This window comes from Acipenser ruthenus, chromosome 35 (genome assembly GCF_902713425.1).
Source record: "Acipenser ruthenus chromosome 35, fAciRut3.2 maternal haplotype, whole genome shotgun sequence".
NCBI classification, from domain to species: domain Eukaryota; kingdom Metazoa; phylum Chordata; class Actinopteri; order Acipenseriformes; family Acipenseridae; genus Acipenser; species Acipenser ruthenus.
Window position 1 is genome coordinate 6,633,672 of NC_081223.1, and position 25,981 is coordinate 6,659,652.

At 41.6% G+C, this 25,981-nt stretch overlaps 1 protein-coding gene across 3 annotated transcripts; it reads left to right on the plus strand.

Annotated features, from left to right (window-relative positions):
• Positions 1–4,580: 4,580 nt before the first annotated feature.
• Positions 4,581–25,518, plus strand: LOC117962835 (uncharacterized). Of its 3 annotated transcripts, none has more exons than XM_059007662.1 (5): positions 4,581–4,640; positions 11,615–11,693; positions 11,794–12,783; positions 13,614–13,940; positions 20,590–25,518. In XM_059007662.1, exons 3-5 carry the CDS (start codon positions 11,924–11,926, stop codon positions 21,533–21,535), a joined length of 2,133 nt encoding a protein of 710 aa, XP_058863645.1. In that variant the 5' UTR covers positions 4,581–4,640; positions 11,615–11,693; positions 11,794–11,923; the 3' UTR covers positions 21,536–25,518. The 3 variants fall into 3 exon arrangements, with proteins under 3 accessions (XP_058863645.1, XP_058863643.1, XP_058863644.1); XM_059007660.1 differs by lacking the exon at positions 4,581–4,640 and adding an exon at positions 8,565–8,615; XM_059007661.1 differs by lacking the exon at positions 4,581–4,640 and adding an exon at positions 8,565–8,615 and having other exon boundaries at positions 13,617–13,940.
• Positions 25,519–25,981: the final 463 nt, after the last annotated feature.

The window sequence follows — 25,981 nt, forward strand, 5'->3', positions numbered from 1 at the left end:
GACACAAATGGCAAAATCATAGATGAAGAAAAAAAAATAGCAAATATATTAAATGATTACTTTTCACAGATTTTTACAAAGGAGGACACGGACAACATGCCCCACATGTCGACCTGTTCCTATCCAGTTTTAAATAACTTTAGCATAACAGAGGCAGAAGTGTTAAAGGGACTAGGAGCTCTTAAAATAAACAAATCCCCTGGGCCGGATGAGATCCTCCCAATAGTACTCAAAGAAATGAAAGAAGTTATTTACAAGCCGCTAACCAAGATCATGCAACAGTCTCTTGACACAGGGGTTGTACCGACAGACTGGAAAATAGCAAACGTAATACCGATCCACAAAAAGGGAGACAAAACTGAACCAGGTAACTACAGACCAATAAGCCTGACTTCTATTATATGTAAACTTATGGAAACTATAATAAGATCCAAAATGGAAAATTACCTATATGGTAACAATATCCTGGGTGACAGCCAGCATGGTTTTAGGAAAGGGAGATCATGTCTAACTAACCTACTTGACTTTTTTGAGGATGCAACATTGAAAATGGACAACTGCAAAGCATACGACATGGTCTATTTAGATTTCCAGAAAGCTTTTGACAAAGTCCCGCATAAAAGATTAATTCTCAAACTGAACGCAGTAGGGATTCAAGGAAATGCATGCACATGGATTAGGGAGTGGTTAACATGTAGAAAACAGAAAGTACTGATTAGAGGAGAAACCTCGAAATGGAGTGAGGTAACCAGTGGTGTACCACAGGGATCAGTATTAGGTCCTCTGCTATTCCTAATCTACATTAATGATTTAGACTCTGATATAGTAAGCAAACTCGTTAAATTTGCAGACGACACAAAAATAGGAGGAGTGGCAGACACTGTTGAAGCAGCAAAGGTCATTCAAAATGATCTAGACCGCATTCAAAATTGGGCAGACACATGGCAAATGAAATTTAATAGAGAAAAGTGTAAAGTATTGCATGCGGGCAATAAAAATGTTCATTATAAATATCATATGGGAGATAGTGAAATTGAAGAAGGGAACTATGAAAAAGACCTAGGAGTTTATGTTGACTCAGAAATGTCTTCATCTAGACAATGTGGGGAAGCTATAAAAAAGGCTAACAAGATGCTTGGATATATTGTGAGAAGTGTTGAATTTAAATCAAGGGAAGTAATGTTAAAACTCTACAATGCATTAGTAAGACCTCACCTAGAATATTGTGTTCAGTTCTGGTCACCTCGTTACAAAAAGGATATTGCTGCTCTAGAAAGAGTGCAAAGAAGAGCAACCAGAATTATCCCGGGTTTAAAAGGCATGTCGTATGCAGACAGGCTAAAAGAATTGAATCTATTCAGTCTTGAACAAAGAAGACTACGCGGCGATCTGATTCAAACATTCAAAATCCTAAAAGGTATAGACAATGTCAACCCGGGGGACTTCTTTGACTTGAAAAAAGAAAAAAGGACCAGGGGTGATAAATGGAGATTAGATAAAGGGGCATTCAGAACAGAAAATAGGAGGCACTTTTTTACACAGAGAATTGTGAGGGTCTGGAACCAACTCCCCAGTAATGTTGTTAAAGCTGACACCCTGGGATCCTTCAAGAAGCTGCTTGATGAGATTCTGGGATCAATAAGCTACTAACAACCAAACGAGCAAGATGGGCTGAATGGCCTCCTCTCGTTTGTAAACTTTCTTATGTTCTTCTTATGTTCTTATTCTGTATATGACACTCCCTGTGGACACCATGGCACTGATCTAAAAAGACAAATAAACTATCTTCCATAGTCTGTTATGAATAGGAAATCTGAACACACAGTGACCCTATAGGGCACGAGGTTGCTAAGGGTATGACTGTTCTTAGACTGTGTGGTTTACACATACGGTATTTAGAAAATAAGAAAATATAAAGAGATGTCAAAACATAGGTTGCAAGCCAGAAGACAAACTAAGAGCAAGTAAATGGACAATGAAGATTATAGGAAATTGTTTATCTGTAGTGAAGCAGAAGGTAGTGAAAGTTTGGGCTGTATATACTTTTTGCAAACACCACAATTAAAACTCTGCATGCCTGTGACGAAGTGCCCGCCCCTGTGTGTATTTTCTGTGTTATATGTTGTATGTTGCGTGTGTTAATGTTGGTGTATAGTCATTGGTACACGGGATATAAATGGGTGTGTGCAGCACAAGTATTTAAATTGTATAATTATATTTAGGCACAGGATTGCACTATCACTTCACGTGCATTTAAAGTATAGTATGTGAGCACGGGGTTGCACAGAATTAATTCACGTGCTGGAATTCAAGTGAATAATTAATTAGTAATTGAATCCCAGCACAACAGTATATATAGATGCACGTTTGATTCACTCGGGGTTGGGTGTTCGAGAGTGGAGAACGGGAGAGAGAGGAGTAAAAGAAAAACAACGTAAATAATAAGTGTTTATAGACTCACCGTGTTTGTTTGTGTGTCTGTCCGTGCACCGTTTGTAGTGTTGGTCCGTTTTTGTTTGTCTATTTATTTTGGTGCAAGTGCTGTGTCCTGTTTTGTGTTCAAACCTTTTATTTTTGTTCTGTCTGTTAATTATTAAATGCTGAGCGCGATCACGCGCTCAGCTTCAGCAAAACCCCAAGTCTCTGTTGTTTATTTCCTGGCTCGGGTCTGACGCCACCCACTCTGGCCGTCTTTGTGACAATGCCCCATTAAAACTGTATTCCAGCACTTTGCATTTCAGATTGACTGTTATTACCAAGAAGCCAGTGATCCCTCCTGTCTGACTGCAACGTGTGTCATCAGCGAGAAGACTTACAACACAAGTAAACAACGTGTAGTTGTAGAAGTTTACAGCACATATTTCGAGACATAAACAGAAGCGTGAAAAACTGTCTGGTTAACAGAAGCTTGAAAAATACAACTAATGTTAGTACTACTGTATGTATCAGTCCGGGGCCTGGTTGCAGTTAATAGTAACCACCCTGCATATTGTCTTAGGGAGAGCAATGTGGCTGCTTGCTGATGCCAAATCTCATTTAGAAGTAGTCTGCTCCTGTATGTTGCACTGGAATCAGAGATTGAGGAAAATAATGAATTGAAACTTCTATTTTATTTTTATTTAAAATATAAGATATAAATATTGAGATGTTTGCAACAGAGCTCTCTCACCACTCACAGTACACTCTGCTTTACCAGAAGCAGAGCCCATCTTGACAGGTGAAGAAGCTGGAAAAAGGTTGGTGACGCTTCCTCTGATCTGCGACTTGCACACTTTCATCCAACAAGTTCCACTGCTTGAGCCTAGACGTCAAAAGCTCGGCATTGGACTTGGTGAGACCAAGATCTCTAATCAAGTCGTTGAGATCTTTTTGGTTGGGGTAGTATGGGTTTCTCTCCTCAGCTCCACCTCTGAAATTGTCATCTGGATCTACAACGTCTTCCTCGCTCTCTGACTTGCTGCTCTCTCTCCAGAGGAGTGGGTACAGGGAGCTCATGGCAGTGTGGCACCGGGGTGATGGATGAAGGAAGGCCCAGATACATGATAGCAGGTGCATTCTTGCCAGTCCGACGTTTGGAAGGGTCCACCATGCAGAAGTAGCAGTTGCTTGAGTGGTCAGTGAGTTCCCGCCAAATTCTTGGGATAGTGAACTTCATGGCTCTCTTTTCCCCTCTGTACCATCCTACAAAAATACATTTATTTCACCCATAACTAATGTGTAAGAGATTCTCGCAACATTTTTCATATATGATATATTTTTTCAATAACATTGAAAATTGTAAAACATTTTAAAATTAAAAACTTTTACAATTTTAAAAATTTTAACAAATTTTATAACATAAAATTCCGAGCAACAATTGTCCATCTTACCTTCAGAGTTTTTTTTGCAGTGCTCGCAGGTGAAATGAGGTGCCCAGGGTTTGTCTTGATCCCCGACAGGCATGCCGAAATATGCCTTGTAGGCCTCACACATCTTAGCAGATGCTTCCACGGAGTACTTTTTCACTCTTGTCTTGATAAATTGGCCGCAGACATAGCAAAATGCGTCTGCCGGATGCTTGCAGTCTCTTGATACCATCTCAGAAAAATGCAGATATGTATCCACTTAGGCAGCTGGAACTAAACTGAACTGGTGGGCTTAAGGCCCCTGTATTTATACTACTATTTATATTACTGGAAAGTTCTAGAAAGTTCTAGAAGTTACTCCAAGTTTACTCAGCACTGAATCTATCTGGAATGTTCTGGAAAATAGGTAAATTTCAAAATATCACTGTCCTGGTCACAAAAGCAAAGTTTGTGGGGAATAGCCATTTTCTATACTTTTGAGGCATAAGCAATTAGGAAATAACACTTACTACCCAGGAACCAAAAAAAAAAAAAAAAATTGTTACACAGTGTAATATCTCTATACTGCTAGGGGCACTTCCATTTATCCATGTGATTTCTTAGAATATGAAGTTCTCAATCTGGTGTAGCCTGAGTAAATTTCCACTCCCAAATACCAGGATTTCCTTCCTCTGCCACACCCCTCGCTTGTGTAACAGTATAAAGCTGATAGTTTCGTTTCACATTTTACTCGACTCTGCACACCCGGACTGCACTGACACCCTCCTGTTTCCAGCTCCTGCTTTCAAAGTACAGGTTAGAAATCTGTTGGGTTTAAGCAACCTAAACTTTGTAATGTTCATTTTAAAACTCTATAATAATGAATTGTAATGTGTATAGTACTGCAGATGGGCAGTTCCCTTTGATCTGTAGCTGATTAAAAGATGTGATTGTGGGTCTGTGGGTTCAGAAAGGAAGAGGAAAGTTGACTTAGTTTCTTTGTTAAACAAACAAACAAAACAAAAACGAAACAAACTGAATGCATAACAAGTCTCGGTGAATGTAAGCTCCAGGTTTGGTTTGCTGTATTCTGCTACTGCTCTCAATTCTAACTATTTCCTGTATTTATACTTGATTTAACTCCCGTATTCATGGTTTTTGTAATTGCTCTTATTTGAAATCATTCTTATCCATTTATTGCACTGACTACTTGCTCTTAATGGAATTTACTCTTATAAGCAAATCTTTTTACTGTACGGTTAACTGCTTTTAGTCAAAATCGCTATTATATACTTGAATTTGCTCCTTTTTATACTAAATGTATTGTATTTAGAACTGCTCTTATCTGTAATGTGATATTTTGTAACAATTGTAAGTTGCCCTGGATATGGGTGTCTGCTAAGAAATAAATAAATAAATTATTATTAATAATAATAATAATAATAATAATAATAATAATAATAATAATAATAATAATAATAATAATAATAATAATAATAATACTTAGTGAACAGGCTACATTATGTTCAATTCCATTATAAGGCACTGTGGAAGGGTGATGGGTAATTCACTGACACAGGGGAGACAGAAAGGTGAACTTGAAACACCGCACAGGTGCCCAGTTTTATTGATGGTGGGTGATTCCACGTTTTAGCCTGCAGAGGGCGCTGTTGAGCGTAGTCTGTCTACCAATGATGGTAGACAGAACCACAGCAATACCAGAGGCGGTACAAAGATCAAGTGCGGGCGCACTCACAGGTGCTCAAAAGAAAAAAAACAACAGGCGAAAGAAAAAAGGAAAATAAAACACAGTAATCAAACTACAAATAAAAGGTGCTGCACTCGGCAGCATTTCCCCGACCGTCGCTACCCGCACGACCTGGGACTCCGTCCTACACTCGCTGCTCCCTTAGCCTGCTGTAGAAACATTTCTGGGGTCTGCCCACTACTTTTCTTTTGTTTTATTTTCTTTTGGGATTTCTTTCCCAGGTTTTTCTTTCTCCAGACCGTTCTTGGTCCTGGATCAGAGCTTCCGCATGCTCAGTACGTCTTAGAAGGGCAGAGCTGAGGGAACAGCAGAATGTTATTTTATAGGGCCAGCAATTCCCCCGAGACCCACCTCTCAGCAACTCCGAGAGAGGGAAAGCCCACACACCCTCTCTCCCACCTCTCCATGTCATTGCCATGACCAACAGACGGATATTGAACAGCTGCTGCCCTCTTCCTGCAGCACTATGAATACACCAGAAGAGTCAGCACAGATCTCCCTGTTACAGGCACATATAACTACATAATGTTCCTGCTTTATTGTTTTCATTTTGTGTTGCTTTTCAAATAGATAGAATATAAATATATAAGTTATTAAAGAGTGCAGTCTAGAACAGTTCAGTGAACATCAATCTGCTTATACTGTCCTGAAGAAGATATCCCAGCTGAAACAACATGTGACAGATCATGTTGCCAAATCCAGATGTCACCAGGCAAGAAATTATGATAAACAGCATAGAGATACCCAGTACCTCCCTCAGGATAGAGTGTGGATGAGGAATCATGCATTATCAAAAGCGTCACAAGGATGTACAGCTAAAAATAGGGTCATACAACACAGAGCGTCTATAAATTATCTGGTAGTTTGTGAAGAAAGTGGACAAAATGTACATACTATACACGTCAATAATCTTAAAGCCTATTATCCTTCCGCTCAGGAACAGGAAGATTCAGAAAAATGACATGTGCTTGAACTGTTCCAGGATGAGAGTGAGGAGGAGGATGTTCCCAGTTTTTAGGGTGTAATAGTAGCCTCAGCCATGGTTGAGTTTTTTTAATGGGGGGAGGCAGTAGTGCTGTGCCCTATTTTACCGGGTTGTGTAAATCCTTACTGTCGCTTTAAGTATTTGCGGTCCTGTAGTCCTCTGGAAAACTAGAAGGAAGTGATGTGGTCGGAGGATTTATTTTCATTGCAGAGGTTAAAAAGCGGGGTGTATAAGTTGCCGTAGGTTTTTTGTTTACCCCCAAGAGGAAATGTGAACTGATGATTCGAGTGACTGGATTGCTGTTGCTGTTGCTGCTGTGTTGGTGTCGGAGTTGAGGGCATCCAGGCGAACCGGACTGGCAAGCTTCAAGTGGGTTTGACTCTGAAAAGCTACTTTTATTGCTGTGTTTTGTTGTGTTGAGCAACTAACCATGTGCGATTAATCCTGGACTGTGTGCTGTTATCTCGGGACTGTGCTGCTATCTTGGAAGGTGTGGGGACTTATCTGGGTGGTTACTGCGGTGTCCCGGATTGCAGGAGTTTGTTATTGTTTTGGCCAACATAAGGACAGATTCTGGTATAGTTCAGGACGTTTTTTTTTTCTTTTTACTTGGCAGAAGAAATATTAAATGTATTCCTCAGCGCCTGGCAAAGACACTTTATTTTGTTTGTCCTCTCTTTTCTGTTATGTTGGGGAAGATAGCTCAAGAAACGCTAACTTGATTTGAAGCATACATACATTTGCCTTGTTGTCAGTACATTGCAATGTCCTATGTGCTCTATGGTTTTGTTTATATATATATATATATATATATATATATATATATATATATATATATATATACACACACACATAGTTACTGGGCCCTTGACCCGTTAGTTACTCTAATGTAGGATAATTTAGGTAGCTGTAGTTAGGTACATTTTAAACTAATTATAAACCATATAGATTAATAGATGTGTTTTCATTTTTCTAAGGGTTTGCTAATATGAATTCCAAAGTAGTCATGTGCAATATTTATTTAAATGTGTGCAAATTGATTAACAAATGTGCTTATTAACTGAAGGTGCTGCTAGTAATCGTGTGCAATATTTATTTAAATGTGTGCCAATTAACAAATGTGTTTATTAATTGGGTGCAAGATTTATTGTAATGTGTACTTATTAATTGCATGCTATACTTTTTTTTGATGGGTGTAAGTTAATTGAAGGTGCTGCTATTGATTTGTGTGCAATATATATTTAACTACTACCTCTGAACAAGTGCAAATGTGCCTGAATGTGCAATATTTACTTAAGGGTGTGCAATAGTTGGCGCTCTTACCAATGATGTTAAATGTCTATTTAAATACTAATACTATGCAATTACAGAATGGACTCTTGTTAATTTGTGGAATGATATCCTTTATTGCTGTTCAAACCCCTGAGCTATTTTTCCTGATATAAAAGCAAATAAATACAGAAGAGGTAGTTCTTTGGTGTTTTTAATTATTTTTTTGTTTCCTTTGTTTTTGTTTTCCTTTAGTTAATATAATAAATTCAATTTATTTTCCCTTGATATATAGGGTGTAGTGGAATTTCCCAGTATGTCCTAGTAGCAAGTTGGTGAGAATAAATAAATGGTAAAATTGTAGGTTTACCTGGCACCTCAAATCGCCAAGTGTTACACTCCGTCATCACTGAATTTGTAGGCATTTGTAGTGTTCCGATCCAGTACATTATTAAAGTAGTGATCAGTGCCTCTTTGCAGGTGTTTCTATCAAGGCTGAAAAGTGTAGTGTGTAAAGTGTACTAGACAGGAAAAATCAACAAACATCCCCTCGGCTGAATACCCATTCTTGAATTTTGCAGTAGATCAATTCATATTAACCCATTGCATCCAGGGAATGGGCAATTAAAGGTCGGTTAACAATTCTGACAGTTTTTGTAAGTGTTACACACTGTATTATGTGTCAACTGTATCTTTTTTTCGTCCCCTGTGCAGCTTCTGGGCAGCTTTATTAATCAAGCTGTTTATTGTATGGAATGGGCAGTTAAAGGTTGGTTTGGTGTTTTATTTCAGCAGTGTTATGTTGTTCCCATTTAGTTGTATTATGTGTATCATTTTCATACTCAGAACAAACTTTGGAACCCAGTGTTCCGGGAGCTTTTTGGTGATAAAAAGAGGGTTCTGGGCCAGAACAGGTTAATGTTAAATGCGTTAATCAGTTCTGATTGTTAAAATATTCTCCTTGTGTCTAACTTTCTTTGCTGTTTTTTAAAGCAATTGAATTAATTAAAGTGTTGTTCCATTTCCTCCAATTATCCTTATACCTTGGAAGTAACCCAACTATTTGTTACATAACCATGTAGTGGTGACGTCAGACCTGGAAGAAGCACACAGTACTCAGCATGTGAACTAATTTGTGCAACCCCGTGCTCACATACTATTACATACTTTAAATGCATGTGAAATGAAGTGCAATCCCCGTGCCTAAATACAACTATATATATCACTCTTGCTACACAGACCCATTTATATCCCGTGCAGCAATATTTATACACCAACATTAACACTCCACACGAACACAGAACACATAAATATGCACAGGGGTGGACACTTTTCCACAAGAATGTATAACCATATTTAGCAGACAAAGAAATTAGGTATTGCTGAATTGAGGGCTATACAGTGCCTAAAGCAAGTATTCACCCCCCTTGGATGTTTTCACAGTTTGTCGTGTTACAACCTGAAATCCTGATGCATTCAAATGGGATTTGTTTCCTTTGATTTGCACAACCTACTCAACACTTTGAAAAGGCAAGAGCATTTTTATTGTGAAACAACAGTTAATGAAAAAAGAATAAACTGAAATGTCTTGGTTAGATAAGTATTCACCTCCCTGAGTCAATACTTGGTAGAACCACCTTTGGCAGCAATTACAGTTGTGAGTCTTTTGGGGTAAGTCTCTACCAGGTTTGCACATCTGGATTGTGCAATATTCGCCCATTCTGGCCCATTCTTCTTGGCAAAATTGTTCAAGCTCTGTCAAGTTGGATGGGGATTGTTGGTGGACAGCAATCTTCAAGTCTTGCCACAGATTCTCAGTCGGATTCAAGTCCGTGCTTTGATTGGGCCACGCTAGGACATTCACTTTCTTGTTTTTAAGCCACTCCAGTGTCGCTTTGGCTGTGTGCTTGGTCATTGTCCTGCTGAAAGGTGAATCTCCATCCCAGTCTTAGGTCTTTTGCAGACAGGTTTTCCTCAAAGATTTGCCTGTATTTAGCTCCATCCATTTTGCCCTCTACCCTGACAAGCTTCTCTGTCCCTGCTAATGAAAAGCATCCCCATAGCATGATGCTGCCACCACCATGCTTCACAGTAGGGCTGGTGTTACCTGGGTGATGCGCTGTGTTGGGTTTGTGCGACATAACGCTTTGCATTTAGGCCAATTAGTTCAATTTTTGTTTCATCGGACCACAAAATCTTTTGCCACATCTTTTCTGAATCTCCCACACGACTTTTTGCAAATTCCAATCAGTATTTTACATGGGCTTTTTCCAGAATTGGCTTCCTTCTTGCCACTCTTCCATTAAAGGCCAGTTTGTGGAGTACCTGAACTATTGTTGTCACATGGACAGTTTCTTCCATCTCAGCCATGGAACGCTGTAGGTCTTTCAGAGTTGTCACTGGCCTCTTGCTGGCTTCTCTGCCCTTCATACCTGGCTGCTCAGTTTAGGAGGATGACCTGCTCTAAGCAGATTCTGGGTGGTGCCGTATACCTTCCACTTAATGATTGACTTGACTGTGCTCCAAGGGATATTCAGTGCCTGAAATCTTTTTATACCCCTCCCCTGATCTGTGCCTTTCCACAACTCTATCCCGGACTTGTTTTGAAAGCTCCTTGGTATTCATCAGGGGTGCCTTGACAGCCGCAGGGTCTTCTGGTTTTCATTCCAGCTTAAGCTCTCATTTAACGTAATTGATCTAATTATTTGTTGAATTTGACATATTTCATATTTTTTCAAGGTCTTTTACAGTTGATGGTTTTAAAAATGCACTTGATTCAAGGTGCACTACCTATGAAACATTTTGAGGCCTGAAGAGAAGTGTTAGATGTGTCCAGTTAATCAAATAATTAGACCAATTAAGTAATTGAGAGCTCGGGTGGAACGAAAGCCAGAAGACACTGCGGCCCTCCAGGAACTGAGTTTGACACCCCTGGTCTAGATGGTAGTATCTTTGCTTTGAATGCACTACCCAACTGAGACAGGTGTATTTAATCTGAAATCATGTGAACCACTTTTATTGCACACAGATGGACTCCATTTAACTTATTGTGTGAATTCTGAAGGCAATTGCTTGCACCTGAGCTTATTTAGGAGTGTCATAGCAAAGGGGGTGAATACTTATCTAATGAAGACTTTTCAGCTTTTTATTTTTAATTGTTTTTTCACCCCCACCCCCCCCCACACACACTTTTTCACACTTTGAAAGTGTAGAGTAGTTTGTGTAAATCAAAGGAAAACAAATCCAATTTAAATACATCAAGATTTCAGGTTGTAACACAACAAACTGTGAAAGCGTCCAAGGGGGGTGAATACTTACTATAGGCACTGTATATATTCATTATGTTAGAATAGAAAGTCAGTAAACACTTGACTGCCATACTGGGTGTGATCCTTCTTCCATGGGAAGAGGTATGTAATCAGGCATGTGTATTTTAAATAAAATATCACGATTCAGTACGATGAACTCCGCTTTGTCTTTTCTTTTTGACAACACTCACACAAATAAGAACTTCAAAATACCTACAGTTGCTCATCCCTGCTATAGACCTACTGTGCTAGACAGCAAATAAGAATGAAACTGGTTTGGTAGGAAACTTCTCACACTGAGAGCAAAAATACTTACTGGAGTTTTGGGAGTATAAAACAAGCGCTCTGAATGATTGCAAACACTATGAAACTAGAAGGAGGGAATGTATACAAATGAAATGATGCTGAAATGTGAAACTCTGTGCTCTTTAATAATGGACTGATTGAAATTGTGTTCCAGAGGAGAACTCCTGCTGCCAGGAAAAAGTGATCTACAAAATAGACTTGGACGAGACTCAAGTGAGGCGTGATCTTGTCAGGTAAACTCATCTCTGCTGAACTTATATACAGTACAGTATATACTTCTGTCCAGAGAAATGTTTGGCAATCTAACACCTGTGACATCTGTTTCCCCTCCAGTGCACTTCTTGTAGGGTGGCCCGCAGTCGCAGTTTTGCTTGCTTTCAGAATCGGAGGCGCACTTGCTGGTGCAGTCGCAGCTGCACACGGATGTACAATCGGAGGTGGATTTGGATTGATTGGCGCAGACATGACCATCAGTTGCAGTTTAACAGGCATACTTGGAGGCGCAGTCGGAGGCATAGTTGGATGCATACTGACACACACAGTGACGCATTCTACCACGGTCGGAGGCGCAGTCGGAGGTGCAGTTGGAGGCATAATGACACTCGCATTCACAGCTGCTGGTGCTAGCGTGGTCTGGGGCTTTATCGGATTCATAATCGGAGGGGCAGTCGGAGGTGCAGTCAGAGGCATACTGACTCTCACAGTCACAGTTGCAGGTGCTTCTGTGGTCGGAGGTGCAATCGGATTCATATTCGGAGGTGCAGTCGGAGGCATACTGACACTCACAGTCATAGCTGCAAGTGCTGCTGCGGTCGGAGGCGCAATCGGACACAGATTCGGAGGCACAGTCGGAGGCACAGTCGGAGGCGCATTCGGAAGAGCAGTCGGAGGCGCAGTCGGACACTCAGTCAGAGGGGCAGTCGAAGGCGCAGTCAGAGGCATACTCACACTCACAGTCACAGTTGCATGTGCTGCTGTGGTCGGAGGTGCAATCGGATTCATATTTGGAAGTGCAGTCAGAGGCATACTCACACTCACAGTCACAGTTGCTGCTGCCATCGGAGGCATAATCGCCTACAGATACGGAGGTGCAGTTGGAGGTGCAGTCGGAGGTGCAGTCGGAGGTGCAGTTGGAGACATACTGACACTCACATCTGCAGGTGCTGCTGCTGTCGGAGGAAGAGCATTGGCACTCATAGACCCAGGTGCAGTGGCACTCAGAGACACACTGAGAGACACGGATGCAGTCAAATTCTCATTCAGACTTGTGCTAGGTGGAGTCACATTCCTAGCTGCAGCAGCTTTGTTTCTTTACGTTATCTTGTAAGTTATGTTTCTTTATTTTTAATTAATTACAAAATGTCTTTTATGATGATTATAAGCCTCTTCTATATCAGTTTATATGCACAGTCCAGCAGCCTGTCTCTTCTATATCAGTTTATATGCACAGTCCAGCAGCCTGTCTCTTCTATATCAGTTTATATGCACAGTCCAGCAGCCTGTCTCTTCTATATTAGTTTATATGCACAGTCCAGTAGCCTGTCTCTTCTATATCAGTTTATATGCACAGTCCAGCCTGTCTCTTCTATATCAGTTTATATGCACAGTCCAGCAGCCTGTCTCTTCTATATCAGTTTATATGCACAGTCCAGCCTGTCTCTTCTATATCAGTTTATATGCACAGTCCAGCCTGTCTCTTCTATATCAGTTTATATGCACAGTCCAGCAGCCTGTCTCTTCTATATCAGTTTATATGCACAGTCCAGCAGCCTGTCTCTTCTATATCAGTTTACATGCACAGTTGAGAATAGATAGAGAGGTTTATGGAAGCATTATGGAAACTGTTTGTCCAGAGGAAAAATCCAGCTATCTGAGGGCTGAGTGAGTGATGAAGTGATTTAGTGGAAACAGACATGAACAGGACTGTCTCCAAGCAGAGTTAGGAACAGTAAAGGGCTTGATCCAGTTTAATATGAAACACTCCTGATGACTGAAGTGCAGCTTTACCAGCAGGACCAGTTCAACCAGACCAGTAACTGAGGGAGGGGGTGTGGGGGAGGGCTTCATCTTCTCAGGGGAGTTTGTTTTTAATGAACAGCAACATCATTATTAATGATGAGGATTACTGATGTGTGTGTGTGTGATTCTCTCAGCAGTGAGGATGAGCAGGAAGAGGAACTGAGAGAAATGGAGGAGAGACGGATGAAGTGGGCGATGGAGAATTGGCTCAGAGTGATAGAGGAGATACTGAAGAAAGAGATGGAGGAGAAACTGACAAAGATGAAGTGGTGGAGGAAGATAGAGATGAAGAGTAAACTTAGGAAAGAAATTGAGGAGAAACTGAGTGAGATCAAGAAGACGCTGGAGGTGGAGATAGAGAAGACACCGAGTGAGATAAAGGCAACATGGAAGAAGATGGAGAAGAAACTGAGGCAGCTGAAGGAGAAACGGATGAGGAAGCTGGAGGAGGAACTGAAGAGGTTTGTTTATTTAAAAATACCGACAATGTAGATTTCCAGAAGAGAAAATGTAAATTTCCATTCATTTTCTACCCCTCCATCCTGACCAGGTCACACTGTCACATGATTCTGGCAGCCAAAGCAGCTCAAAGGCAGATTATAAAAATGATAAGAACTCGACATCAACATTGCCGTTAACTCACAGTAAACAGTGGTCTAGACATATTGTTCTAAATTAATAATTACTTGTGCCTTTTTGAGCCGAACAAGCAAATGAAAACTGAAGTTTATCTTCAGTGATTTCCCCACATAAACACAAAGGAGGATACACCTGTTGCACTCAAATTTACAAAGGTTAGAAAATAATAATAGACAAAGACATTTTTACATTTCACAGTGTGAGCAAAATCATTTACACAAACACCAAAATAACATTTCACTTCAGCCTTTTAAAATGTATACATTTTCAATCCTGATACACTCCTGGGCCATATTCACGAAGCTGACTTAAGTCTAAGACTGGTCATAAGTCGTCAATTTGGACTTAAGTCTTATTCACAAATGAGTTGTAACGGAATTTTGGTTGTAAGTAAGGTTTTTAAGACTATCCTGAAGGGGTGGCTCCCGAGTCGGGCATCCAGTAAAGGCACTCCACGTGGAGTGCAGGATGTGCCCTATAGTCTGGACGTCACAAGTTCGAGTCCAGGCTATTCCTTTGTCGACCGAGGACGGGAGCTCCCAGGGGGCGGCGCTCAATTGGCCGAGTGTCGCCCGGGGGGAGGGAGGGTTAGGTCAGCCAGGGTGTCCTTGGCTCACCGTGCACCAGCGACCTCTGTAGTCTGGCCGGGCACCTGCAGGCTTGCCTGTAAGCTGCCTGAGAGTTGCGTTGTCCTCCGACGCTGTAGCTCTTGGGTGGCTGCATAGTGAGTCTGCAGTGTGAAAAAAAGCTGTCGGCTGATGGCACACACTTCGGAGGACAGCCAATTTGGGAGAAAATAATAAAAAAAATAATTGCCAACAACTAAAATTTAAAAAAGACTACCCTGAGGGAGGCTTAAGTCCAGATCTGCCATGGCTCGACAGGTGATAGATGATTTATTTGATGATCATCCAGATGACAATTGCCCTAAGCATTTTTATGTAGACAGGGGAACCCCGTTGTAATGTTTTAGCGAGAATTGAGAAGCCGATACCGTTTTAATAGACGGTCAATTGACATCCTAACAAATATTTTACATACCGATCTATCTCCATCAACTAACCGAAGCAGCAATGCAATTCCAGCTTTGTTGCAGGTGATTTTTTGATTTTATTTTGCATTACAGTATTAAATATGTTATTGCAATGTAGATCATACCATTAACATTATAACTATAATTGGGACTGTAAATCTATGTTTAATTTATAACAAGCAGCACCAAAAGCACAGCTTGGGAGGAATGAAGATTTCATTAGCAGAGGTAGAAACATACAAAGTAATACCAACTCCGTTGCAATTTTGTGTTTGTTATCTATAGCGGTTTTTTTTCTTCTCAGTACTAGATTAGCAAAAATGTATTTCGAACTTTCCACAGCTATAAATCAAAAAAACAACAAATCTACAAGCTGTGCACCCTTTTTCGTTTGTCCTACTACTGTTTCTTCGCCTGTTTTCCCCTCTGCCTGGCTACTCCATTACCAGAAACTATATCCTGTTTATAAAAGTGCTTGCATCCACTCATTAAAAACCAAGAACGTCTTTCTTAAAGGGATACACATCTAAAAGCAAACAGAAAGACAGATAAATAAACACATATATATATTTTTAATATACTGTAAGATAGCAGGGAGGGGGGTATCATCCCTGCATGAAAACCATGTGCAAATGCACACTGATTGAATGTAATTGTTTAATTATATGTGTTTGATTAGTAATTATTCCCTGCACCTGGCTATCATTGTGAATTAGAGCCAGGTGCAGGGTATTTAAATGAAGCAGCCAGTCTGTTTGGCACTGCTGTGTGGAGGGTCCGCTTGTTAGTGTGCACAAGCGTGTGTGGTTTGGTTTTGTTTGAAGATTTTGTTTGATTGGCAGGTAAACGGCTTAGCCGTCCTGCAAGATAGTTCAGGTTCCTGTTTTGTGTTTTAGTTTAGTGCTCAAAAAAAGAGCTAGATGTTTGTTTTGTTTATTTTTGGTTTTTGTTATTATTAAAAAATAGTGCAAGAGCGCTTAAGAAACCTTTATTTCTGTGTCGTGGGTCTTTATTTAAAGGGGCAAAGAACCCGAGTGGGTGAAGTTTTGTTACAATACTTTATTATCAAATATGTCATTGTGACAGAGATCGAATGGTGCTTGGTGTTACATCTCCCTCTCGACCTGTGAGGGCACTGTGTAACGGGAACAGAGTACCTTTAACTAAATGGCACGACAATTTATTCCGTAGGGTAGGTGGAAGTTGGTCATTTAGGAAAGGGGCGCAGCTACGGTATCCAAACTCATTGACCCAGATGGTAAACTGTAGCATCCGAGGATTGGAGGAGCGGATGCGCTCGTTAACCTAGGGGTCATGAGCGAGGATATAAATAGGGGACTTGGCATACATGATCTGGTCCTTGGTAAATGGTTAGTGCTGAAAACCTACAAGGAGTCTGTGTGCTGTTTCATGAACTGTGAGTTTTGTCTTGTGTTTGTTAGTGTTTTGTTAACTGTCATCTGTTTTTAATAGACCAGTTGCATGATCTGTACCTGTATACACTCTGCACTGCACTCACCTGTATTCACTTACCACTTTGGCACAGCCATTAAATGCAATACACATAAAAATGACATAATATTCTGAATTGTTTTCATTTCACTGTAATTACATGTGATTATATTGTGAGTGGGAGTTAAATTCCTCCCTGCTGAAGAAAAAAAACATGTGCAAATGCACATTGGTTTAATTGAGTTGTTTTAATTATATTTGTTAATTGTTATTATTAATTATCCCCTACACCTGGTGATCATTGTAAATTGGAGCCAGCTGCAGGGTATTTAAAGGAAGTAGCCAGTCTGTTGAGGGCTGATGTGTGCAGAAGTCACTCAGGTGGAAGTGGGAGCTGCACATCGTCTGTCTTTAGTGGTGGAGGTGGGAGCTGAATGCAGTCTCCCTGTGACGCTGGGAACTGGTCCTCCCTCTCTTCCTCCTCCTGGAGGGCAGGGCAGCTGACCACAAAGTGGTCTCACTCTGCGCAGGCAGGGCACAGGTTCTGGAGGTAGGCCTCCCAGCTGCCTTCTAGTCATCCCTCCTCCTCCTCCTCCTCTCCGGCGTAGGGGCAGTTGATAACAGAGTGGCCGCCCTCACCACAGGAAGGGCACCAGCTCATGGCCTCAACAAGGCGGAAATAGCTGTCCCACTGGCCCCTCTTGGGCTGTGGATGTTCGTGCTCCATCCACTTGGACACTGAACACAACAGGACTTCGGGCTCATCCCTTTCCTCGTCTGTGTCCCTGTCGACCTCTGGGCAGCTTTCCTCCTCATTCCCAAATCGATTGCAGTATGTGCACTGCTGCTCCTCCTCCTCGGAGTCCTCCCTTTGTACCTACCATGCGAGATCCCATGGCTGGAGATTAGGGTCCAGCCTCTTGCTTCCTCTGTCCCTCTGTTGTGGGGGCTGGACATTCCTCTCCTTTCCCCTTTTTCTTCCCATCATTGTTTAATTAATTATCGACGCACTTTGCTTTCCTGGCCCGGCTCCTGGAGGCGTTTATCCCACACAGAACACCCTATGTGGCAGAGTGGTTACAATGACGTCACGGACCAGGAAGTAGCAACACATCAACAAAGAAGGGCTGGGCAAAACTGAAGCACAACCGGCGCTCCGCGCGTTTATTAAATAATAAAACAAAAGATTTAAACAAAAGACAGAAACAAAAGGGCACGTTGGCCAAGCAAAACAAACAAACAATTCTACTAACAAATATTGTGCTGGCGGTTCCAGCACAATAGCAGTTGTTTTAGTTTTTCTTTTACCTCTATTTCTCCTCTCCTTAACTCCCGTTCATTACTCCCTGAACACTCTTCCCCGAGCGCAGAAATCTGCAATCAACTTTTTTTTTTTTTTCACGGCACTGGATAGCATTTCACTCGACTTCATATTGTATATAATATGTACCGGCGGTACTGGTCCTGGCGACAGTGTTACATTGGTTTTTGGATGTTCTATTCATCCCAAGTGGTGTTTTTTTTTTTTTTTAAATCTTCATTCTTGTGCAGTTACTATACAGCCTTGTGCACAACAGGGCTCTGGGCAGCACCATGCCAGTCGGGTATGAGGATGCTGGCATTGCATGGTGCTGACACAAGCCAAGGCAAAGTACGGATATTTACATAAATCATGAAAACAACGTGGCACGCTTTCATAACAGTGACAGAACAATTCAGCACGATGCTGCAGATGTCGTGGAAACTAGGTAATTGCCAAGTGTGTGTGTGTTTTGTTTCAAATTCGCGTTCGTATTTTTCACTATTTTACAAAATAAAAATAAAAGCAGATAATTATTATTATTATTGTAGCATCTGTGTAAACAAGACTATTGTGTACAAGATAAAAAGAAACAAAGGGGAAACAATGGGAAACAAAGTCAGACATAATTAATTTAGCTTAACCAGACCTATAAATACTGTTTAATTGTCCTGACCCATTAATAAACAAAATACATTACAATTGTGGCCTCCGCGACCTATTCTCTACTTAACTGTACAGGTCGCTATGCAAACTACTCCATCTATAGTTTAACGAGGAATAGAACCTCACATAACCTTATCTATCTAGCAGTAATATTTGGGTACCCCACATAGAGCCCCTCTCAAATAAATGAAAAGACAAAAGAATAAAGATTTCAACAAAATCTTTATTACAGACAACAACACTAAAATCAGCAATTTCTGCAGTGCAATAAAACAAACACAATCCTAACCATATATCTTGCACAAAAGAATAATTGTTTATTTACTGTCCCTAGCGACACCTAGAGGAGAGATAGAGAAGCGTCCATCCAATTAATAAATATTTGGCTGCTCCACCCACCAAAGCCCAGAAGGGCAGTCAAACACAACCTGTGATAAAATAAACAAAAAGAAACCACCCGTGAATAATTAAGTAAATATATTAAAAGTGTACCTACAAACAAAATCACCACACCAAATGTAATGGTGCACAATCCAAACAGAAAACACAACCCAGCACCCAACTTGACTGAACGTTCACTGCTCTGCATAGCACAGCAGCCACAATAGCGACGCTCTCCTTCGCAGCTCCTACAGACACACACACTAAAAGCTAGCTAAACGCTGCACGGTACTATTAAAACTATAAAGACAAATAGAACCGTGCGTATACACAAACTAAAACAAAGGGGGCAATAATTACAAAAGCAATGTGCAAGACATAAACTCAGGGAAAGAAAACTACCTGAAACAGTGGCTGGCGGTGTTCCACTTCCTCGGGAGAGTCCGGAATACTGACGTCCAAAAGTATATCCGCCGACTCGCCTCGTCACAGGGGAACCACGGGAACACAGGAACACCAAAACACAGCTACACATCGACTACCTGGTTCTCTTGCACCCTTGCGGTGCCAGTATTTATGATGCCAGCAATACACACTTCCTGGTTCCCACGGTCCCACCTGCTACACAATTAAGAACATCTTAAAACAATCAATATACCCTATATTGCAAAGGCCAGTCAACCCAGATCAATTCCTCAGAGAGAGAGAGAGAGAGAGAGAGAGAGACTTCAGTTTGCTGCAGTGTCTGTAAAAGCTACAGAGGACGCCTCGCCTCCAGTTTCACCAGCCGAAATCCCAACAGCTAAATCCCCCGTTCAGCAACCTGGATCCGCAACAGAGTAGCTTTCCTTGCCAGTAGCTACTCTTCGTTGCACTCGTGTCGGCTCCGCTTATCACCAGCTGCACTGTACAATCTCAGCTCCTCTCTCTCTCTCTCACTCACTCACTCACTCACTCACTCACTCACTCACTCACTCACTCACTCACTCACTCACTCACTCACTCACTCACTCACTCACTCACTCACTCACTCACTCTCACTCTCAATCAATCTGGGCCGAATGAACATAACATGCACTTCATCTGAATGACGGTGTGCTCTCATTATACAATTAGTCCATCATTATTATTATTATTATTATTATTATTATTATTATTATTATTATTATTATTATTATTATTAATAAACATTACTAGTAGTAGTAGTTGTATATAATAGCATACACTGATATTCAAACGAAACAGTCGTACAACACAGGCCTTTATTTACAGTTTTTTCTGCCCTGGCTGTCTTAGTCTGCCTTTTCGCATGTTACCACCTTGTTTCCGCCCCTTCAAAATGTCACACATATCGGCTGGGGATTGGTCAACAGCTATTTTCATGTTGCTTTCTGCGGTCCCTGCTACTCCTGCGAAACTTCTCTCCGCTCATTTCGCAGATTGGAGATGACTCTCACAGAGTCCTCTAGTGGCCAGGATAGAAACTGCAGCTCCTATCACCACTGATTTTTTAGTCATTTCTGGCAAATAGCAACATTTGATTTCTGTGTACAGATACATCAATTGTTTGAATAATAACTGGATGTTTGTCTCAGCAGCACTACAGTAAAGTAACATGATTCTGAACCTGTCTTTGCAGTATGGACCCTGAAGAGGCCTGCAGAAGAATCAAGTTACTGAAGGACTTTGTACAGATGTATGAAAAGGAGAAGCAGGAAACTGAAGAACTCCTCAGAGAACTCAATGGGATTGCTGATGGGCTGGACAAAGTGGACAGGGACTGTACCATCGCTAGGACTGCAGGGAGCTCTGCTGGTGTAGTCGGGGGGGTCCTGACCATTGTGGGGATAGGCCTGGCTCCTGTTACTTTTGGAGCTTCCCTTGGACTGTCAATTGCAGGCACTGTGACTGCTGTAGCTGGCACAGTCACCAGTGGTGGCGCACAAATAGGAAAGCATGTACAGGATGGCAAGGCTAACAAGAGAGTAACGGAAATACTGGAAATAATTCACACTAAAAACATAGCACTTAGTAAATTGTGCAAAATTGCACTCCCACAATGTAACTGGAATATAGAGGACGCTGCTTTAACAGGCATTGTTAAAACACGTCTTTCTGATGCTGCTGCTGCTGCAGGCCTGATTGATGCTGCTGTTGTTGCTGCTGCAGGTGCTGTTATTGATGTTGCTATAAGTCTTGATGCTGTTGCTGGTGTAACCCCAAACCCAAGTGATGATGGTGCTGGTGGTGTTGCTGCTGTTGGTGCTTCTGTTGTTAATAGTGGTCGTGTTCTTGCAGGCCTGGTTGATGATGCTGCTGCTGCTGCTGCTGCTGGCCGTGTTGCTTCAGCCCTGGTTGATGATGCTGCTTCTGTGGCGCTCAAAAGTACAGGCAGAGTAGTCGGAGGTGTTGCTGCTGGAGTGTTTGTAGTTTGGGATGCCGTGCAGATTGCTTTAAATGCCAAAAAACTTCATGAAGGGAGTCCAACTGAAAGAGCACAAGAGATTCGCAAGCTGGTGGAAACTGAAGAATTAGAACTAGCAAAACTGGAGGAGGTCAATTGTGACATAAAGAACATTTTGTAACCTGTGAGTCAGCACAGGGCTATGGAGGAAGGTGCACCAGAAGAGATTGTTCTTCCTGTCAGATCTGCAGCTGCTACTATATCAACAGTTTTGTGTTTGCTGCCTGCTCCAGGTTATCATAATTATAAATCACAGAAACCAACCAATCACAGAGCAGTATTTCCAAACATTCCTATACCCCTTGTTATCTTGTGTATAAATATATAAAAAAAGAGAAAAGAAAATGAAGAAAGAAGAAAAAGTAAAAAAGAAAAGAAAAATAAATAAATAAATAAATATCATCCCGTGCATAGGCCCTAACCCTAAAAATCTCCTCCCTATACAATAACAATAATACACCAGATTAAAGTGACTGTTTCCACTCTACACAGTTTCTGAATGACGCTTCAGGATACCTAATGCTAGCATGTAGATAGAGTCGCCCCCGCGGTCACACAGCACAGATCGGCTGCTGTACTGTAGGTCAGTTACAGTCTATCCTCGACCACCCTGGACAGAATTATTTTAATATATTGCATTTTATCAGCCTGTAATCAATGTAATCATTTTATCAGCCTCTAATCAATGTAGTCATGTTATCAGCCTGTAATCAATGTATTCATTCTTAACATTATAAAAATTATAAAATTATATATTAAATCTAGAGCTCTCACACAGACCTCTAGTGGCCAGAATAGAAACTGCAGCTCCAATTCACCACCAGTGAAGTCATCAATGACATCACCATCACAGAGAAAAGCACAGATACAACTCTGATACATCCATTATCTGTAACGCATAGCTTAATCCTATAGAAAGTTGCAGTGAGCTGGGGCCTAAACCAGCAGACATAGGGCGCAAGGCGAGACTACACCCTGGACAGGATGCCAGTCCATCACAGGGCAAATAAGGGCCAATTTAGAGAGGCCAATCCCCCTAGCCAGCATGTCTTTGGACTGTGGGAGGAAACCAGAGTACCCTGAGAAAACCCACGCAAACTCCACTCAGACAGACCCCTGAGTCCGGAATCGAACCCAGGAGCTGTGAGGCAGCAGCGCTAACCACCACGCCAATGTGCCGCCCTTTAAGTCTGATACACTCCAGCTATATCTAATCTATGTAGAGTTCTCACAGAGACCTCAAGTGGCCTGGATAGAAACTTCAGCTCCTATTCACCACCAGTGAAGTCATCAATGACATCATTATCACAGATAAAAGCACAGCTTTTCCATGAGTTCTTACAGATACAGACTGCACTCTGATACACTAGTCCTGCTATATATTAAACTAGCTGAAGTACCTGCCGTTGCCCGGGGAAATTCAATATTTCAAGCATGATAAATTGGGGAACGATAGCCTTATGGTTTCCTATAAGTTATCAATCTTGGGTATTGCACAATGCGCTCGGACCCCTTTCCCTTTTTTTAACTTTCTTTTTTTAAATTTTGGTATTGTGGGGTTTCTTTAATTTGAGATACATGGCTACTGCAGTAATCCAGCAATTGGTTTACTAAATAAAGTACCCCGGGGGTAAACATTTTGGATCCAAACACAGCCCTCGACCTTCCCCTAGATGAAAGAGGAGGCCGTGCAAAGTTTGGTTGCACTGGCTCCAGCAGGGTCCGAATGCAGAAAGGAACAGACAGACAGACAGACAGACAGACAAACTTCTTTATATATTAAGAAAGATATATAGAGCTCTCACAGAGACCTCTAGTGGCCAGGATAAAACTGCAGTTCCTATTCACCACCAGTGAAGTCATATAAAAAAAGACACAAACACACCAATGAATTCTCTCTGGTATTTTGCCACATCGCTGTTAAAATGTAATAACCTGGCAGCAGTGTGGAGCGGTGGTGGTTATAATCAGTTATAAAAAAAAGTAATATACTGTAGAATATACTTGTTATCAAAATAGTCTGGTTTCAGTATACTATTACAATAGTACCACTAGTATTATCCTATATTATATTGGTGCAAGTATACTTATTATCAAAATAGTCTGGTTTCAGTATACTATTACAGTAGTACCATTTAAGGTATCCATTTTAGGACATCCTCAGAATTCACCCCTCCTTGAGTCGATCCTCACCCCTACTCGACTAAATCGTCAGACATTAGACCTCAACCCTCCTCGAGTCAATCCTCACCGCTCCTTGACTCAATCATTTGACATCAGACCTCACCCCCTCTCGAGTCAATCCTCACCCCTCCTAAAGTCAATCGTCAGACATCAGACCACACCCCTCCTCGAGTCAATCCTCATCCCTCCTAAAGTCAATCGTCAGACATCAGACCACACCCCTCCTCGAGTCAATCCTCAACCCTCCTCGACTCAATTGTCAGGCATGAGACCTCACCCCTTCTCAAGTCAATCCTCAACTCTCCTCGAGTCAATCCTCGTCCCTCCTCAAGTCACTCGTCAGACATCAGACCTCACCCTTCCCCGAGTCAATCTTCAACCCTGCTCGAGTCAATCCTCATCCCTCCTCAAGTCAATCGTCAGACATCAGACCTCACCCCTCCTCGAGTTAATCCTCAACCCTTCTCGAGTCAATCCTCACTCCTCCTCGAATCAATCGTCAATCCTCACCCCTCCTTGAGTTAATAGTCAGACATCAGACCTCACCACTCCTCGAGTCAATCCTCATCCCTCCTCAAATCACTCTTCAGACATCAGACCTCACCCCTCCTCGAGTCAATCCTCACCCCTCCTCGAGTCAATCCTCACCCCTCTTTGAGTCAATCCTCACCCCTCCTTGTCAATCCTCACCCCTCCTTGAGTCAATGCTCAACCCTCTTCGAGTCAATCCTCACCCCTCCTTGTCAATCCTCACCCCTCCTTGAGTCAATGCTCAACCCTCCTCGAGTCAATCCTCACCCCTCCTTGAGTCAGTCCTCACCCCTCCTTGAGTCAATACTCGCCCCTCCTCGAGTCAATCATCAGACACCAGACCTCACCCCTCCTCGAGTCAATCCTCAACCCTCCTCGAGTCAATCATCAGACATCAGACCTAACCCCTCCTTGAGTCAATCCTCACCCCTCCTTGAATCAATCCTCACCCCTCCTTGAGTCAATCCTCACCCCTCCTTGTGTCAATCCTCACCCCTCCTTGTGTCAATCCTCACCCCTCCTCAACTCAATTCTCAGGCATCAGGCCGATTTTTTAAATTTTTTTTTCGTGGAGAGTGAGGTGTTGAACAGAGTCGTCTGATTCATCCAATAAAACAAGAACAAAACAACTTTCGGTGCTTCCATTGGATGACACAGATGTCATTGCAGCTGCTGATTGGTGGATGCATTTTTACCTTTATTTAGCATGTAATATGTATACTGTAAGTATTTTAAAAAAAATACTTTAAAAGTTACAATGTGCAATTTAATTATTTGAATTAGTTTGGATTTAAATTATAAGGCAAATCATCTCAGCATACATGTTGTTTTTTTCCGATATATTTCTTATTTAATTAAATTTTGTTATGCAATTGAAAAATCCCACTTGCAGGAATTATTCCCCAGGACAAATCTACTGCAGTTTAATAATAATAGGACACTTTATCCTATCAAAGTAGTGGAAATTGGTCTGGGGACTTGATTTTATGTGCTGGGACAAAAGCCTTGGAACCGTTCAATAATGCAATAGACCTGGTATGTGTAATTTAGTTCCCTTTCAATTGAAAGATGACCGCCAAATTTAATACTTTTGGGATATGCCTTGTCAGGTATTCGCTGAGCATTTTATATCAAAGTATGCCGATAGGCCCCTCAGCAGAGTGACGTCCTCGGTCCCGCCTCACTGAGGTAATAAATACTTACTGAGCGGAGATCTCAGTCTTTTTTGCCTTTCACTGACAGGTAGGTAAAGTGGTGAGTAACCCTTTTTTCTAGTTGTGATTGACTCTTTAGAGCTCCTTCTAGTTTTTATGAGACCCCTTGCAATTATTTGCTGGAAGTAGGCTTGCCATTTCCCCGGAATCAGAAACTCGGCAACTGAAGGCTGAGCTAACGCATACGCAACTGCGTTTCGTTTAAATATATAAATATATATATATATATATATATATATATATATATATATATATATATATTTCTTCATCAGCCTACATCGCTCGGCGATTGTAGCCTGCTTTCTAACCTCTGCAGCATGATGCAGTTCCTTCTGTTTTTTTCCTCTGCTTTTTGCAGCTGTAAAATAATAAAAATTGGAGACGGGCTACACGACCCTCCAGCATGTCCAGCCTCGCTCTGCAGCCGCTGTTGACTCGAGGGCTCTGGGCGACCTCAGTACGCCCACTCGGTTTGTGTGCGGCCTAGCGCCCCTACAAGCCACCGATTACTATTGTTTTTACTGTTACAGTAAATAAATAAAAAAGGACAACATTTCAGCTTGCTGTCGAGTGTCTCTACTGCATTGCAGTTTTACGAATAAATAAATAACTGTGCGCTTCCTCCATTAGGCCTTGAT

Coding starts and splice junctions, on each gene's coding strand:
- LOC117962835 (XM_059007660.1), top strand. Junction 11,694..11,793: donor GTGAGGCGTGATCTTGTCAG/GTAAACTCATCT, acceptor TTTCCCCTCCAG/TGCACTTCTTGTAGGGTGGC. Junction 12,784..13,613: donor TTGTTTCTTTACGTTATCTT/GTAAGTTATGTT, acceptor TGATTCTCTCAG/CAGTGAGGATGAGCAGGAAG.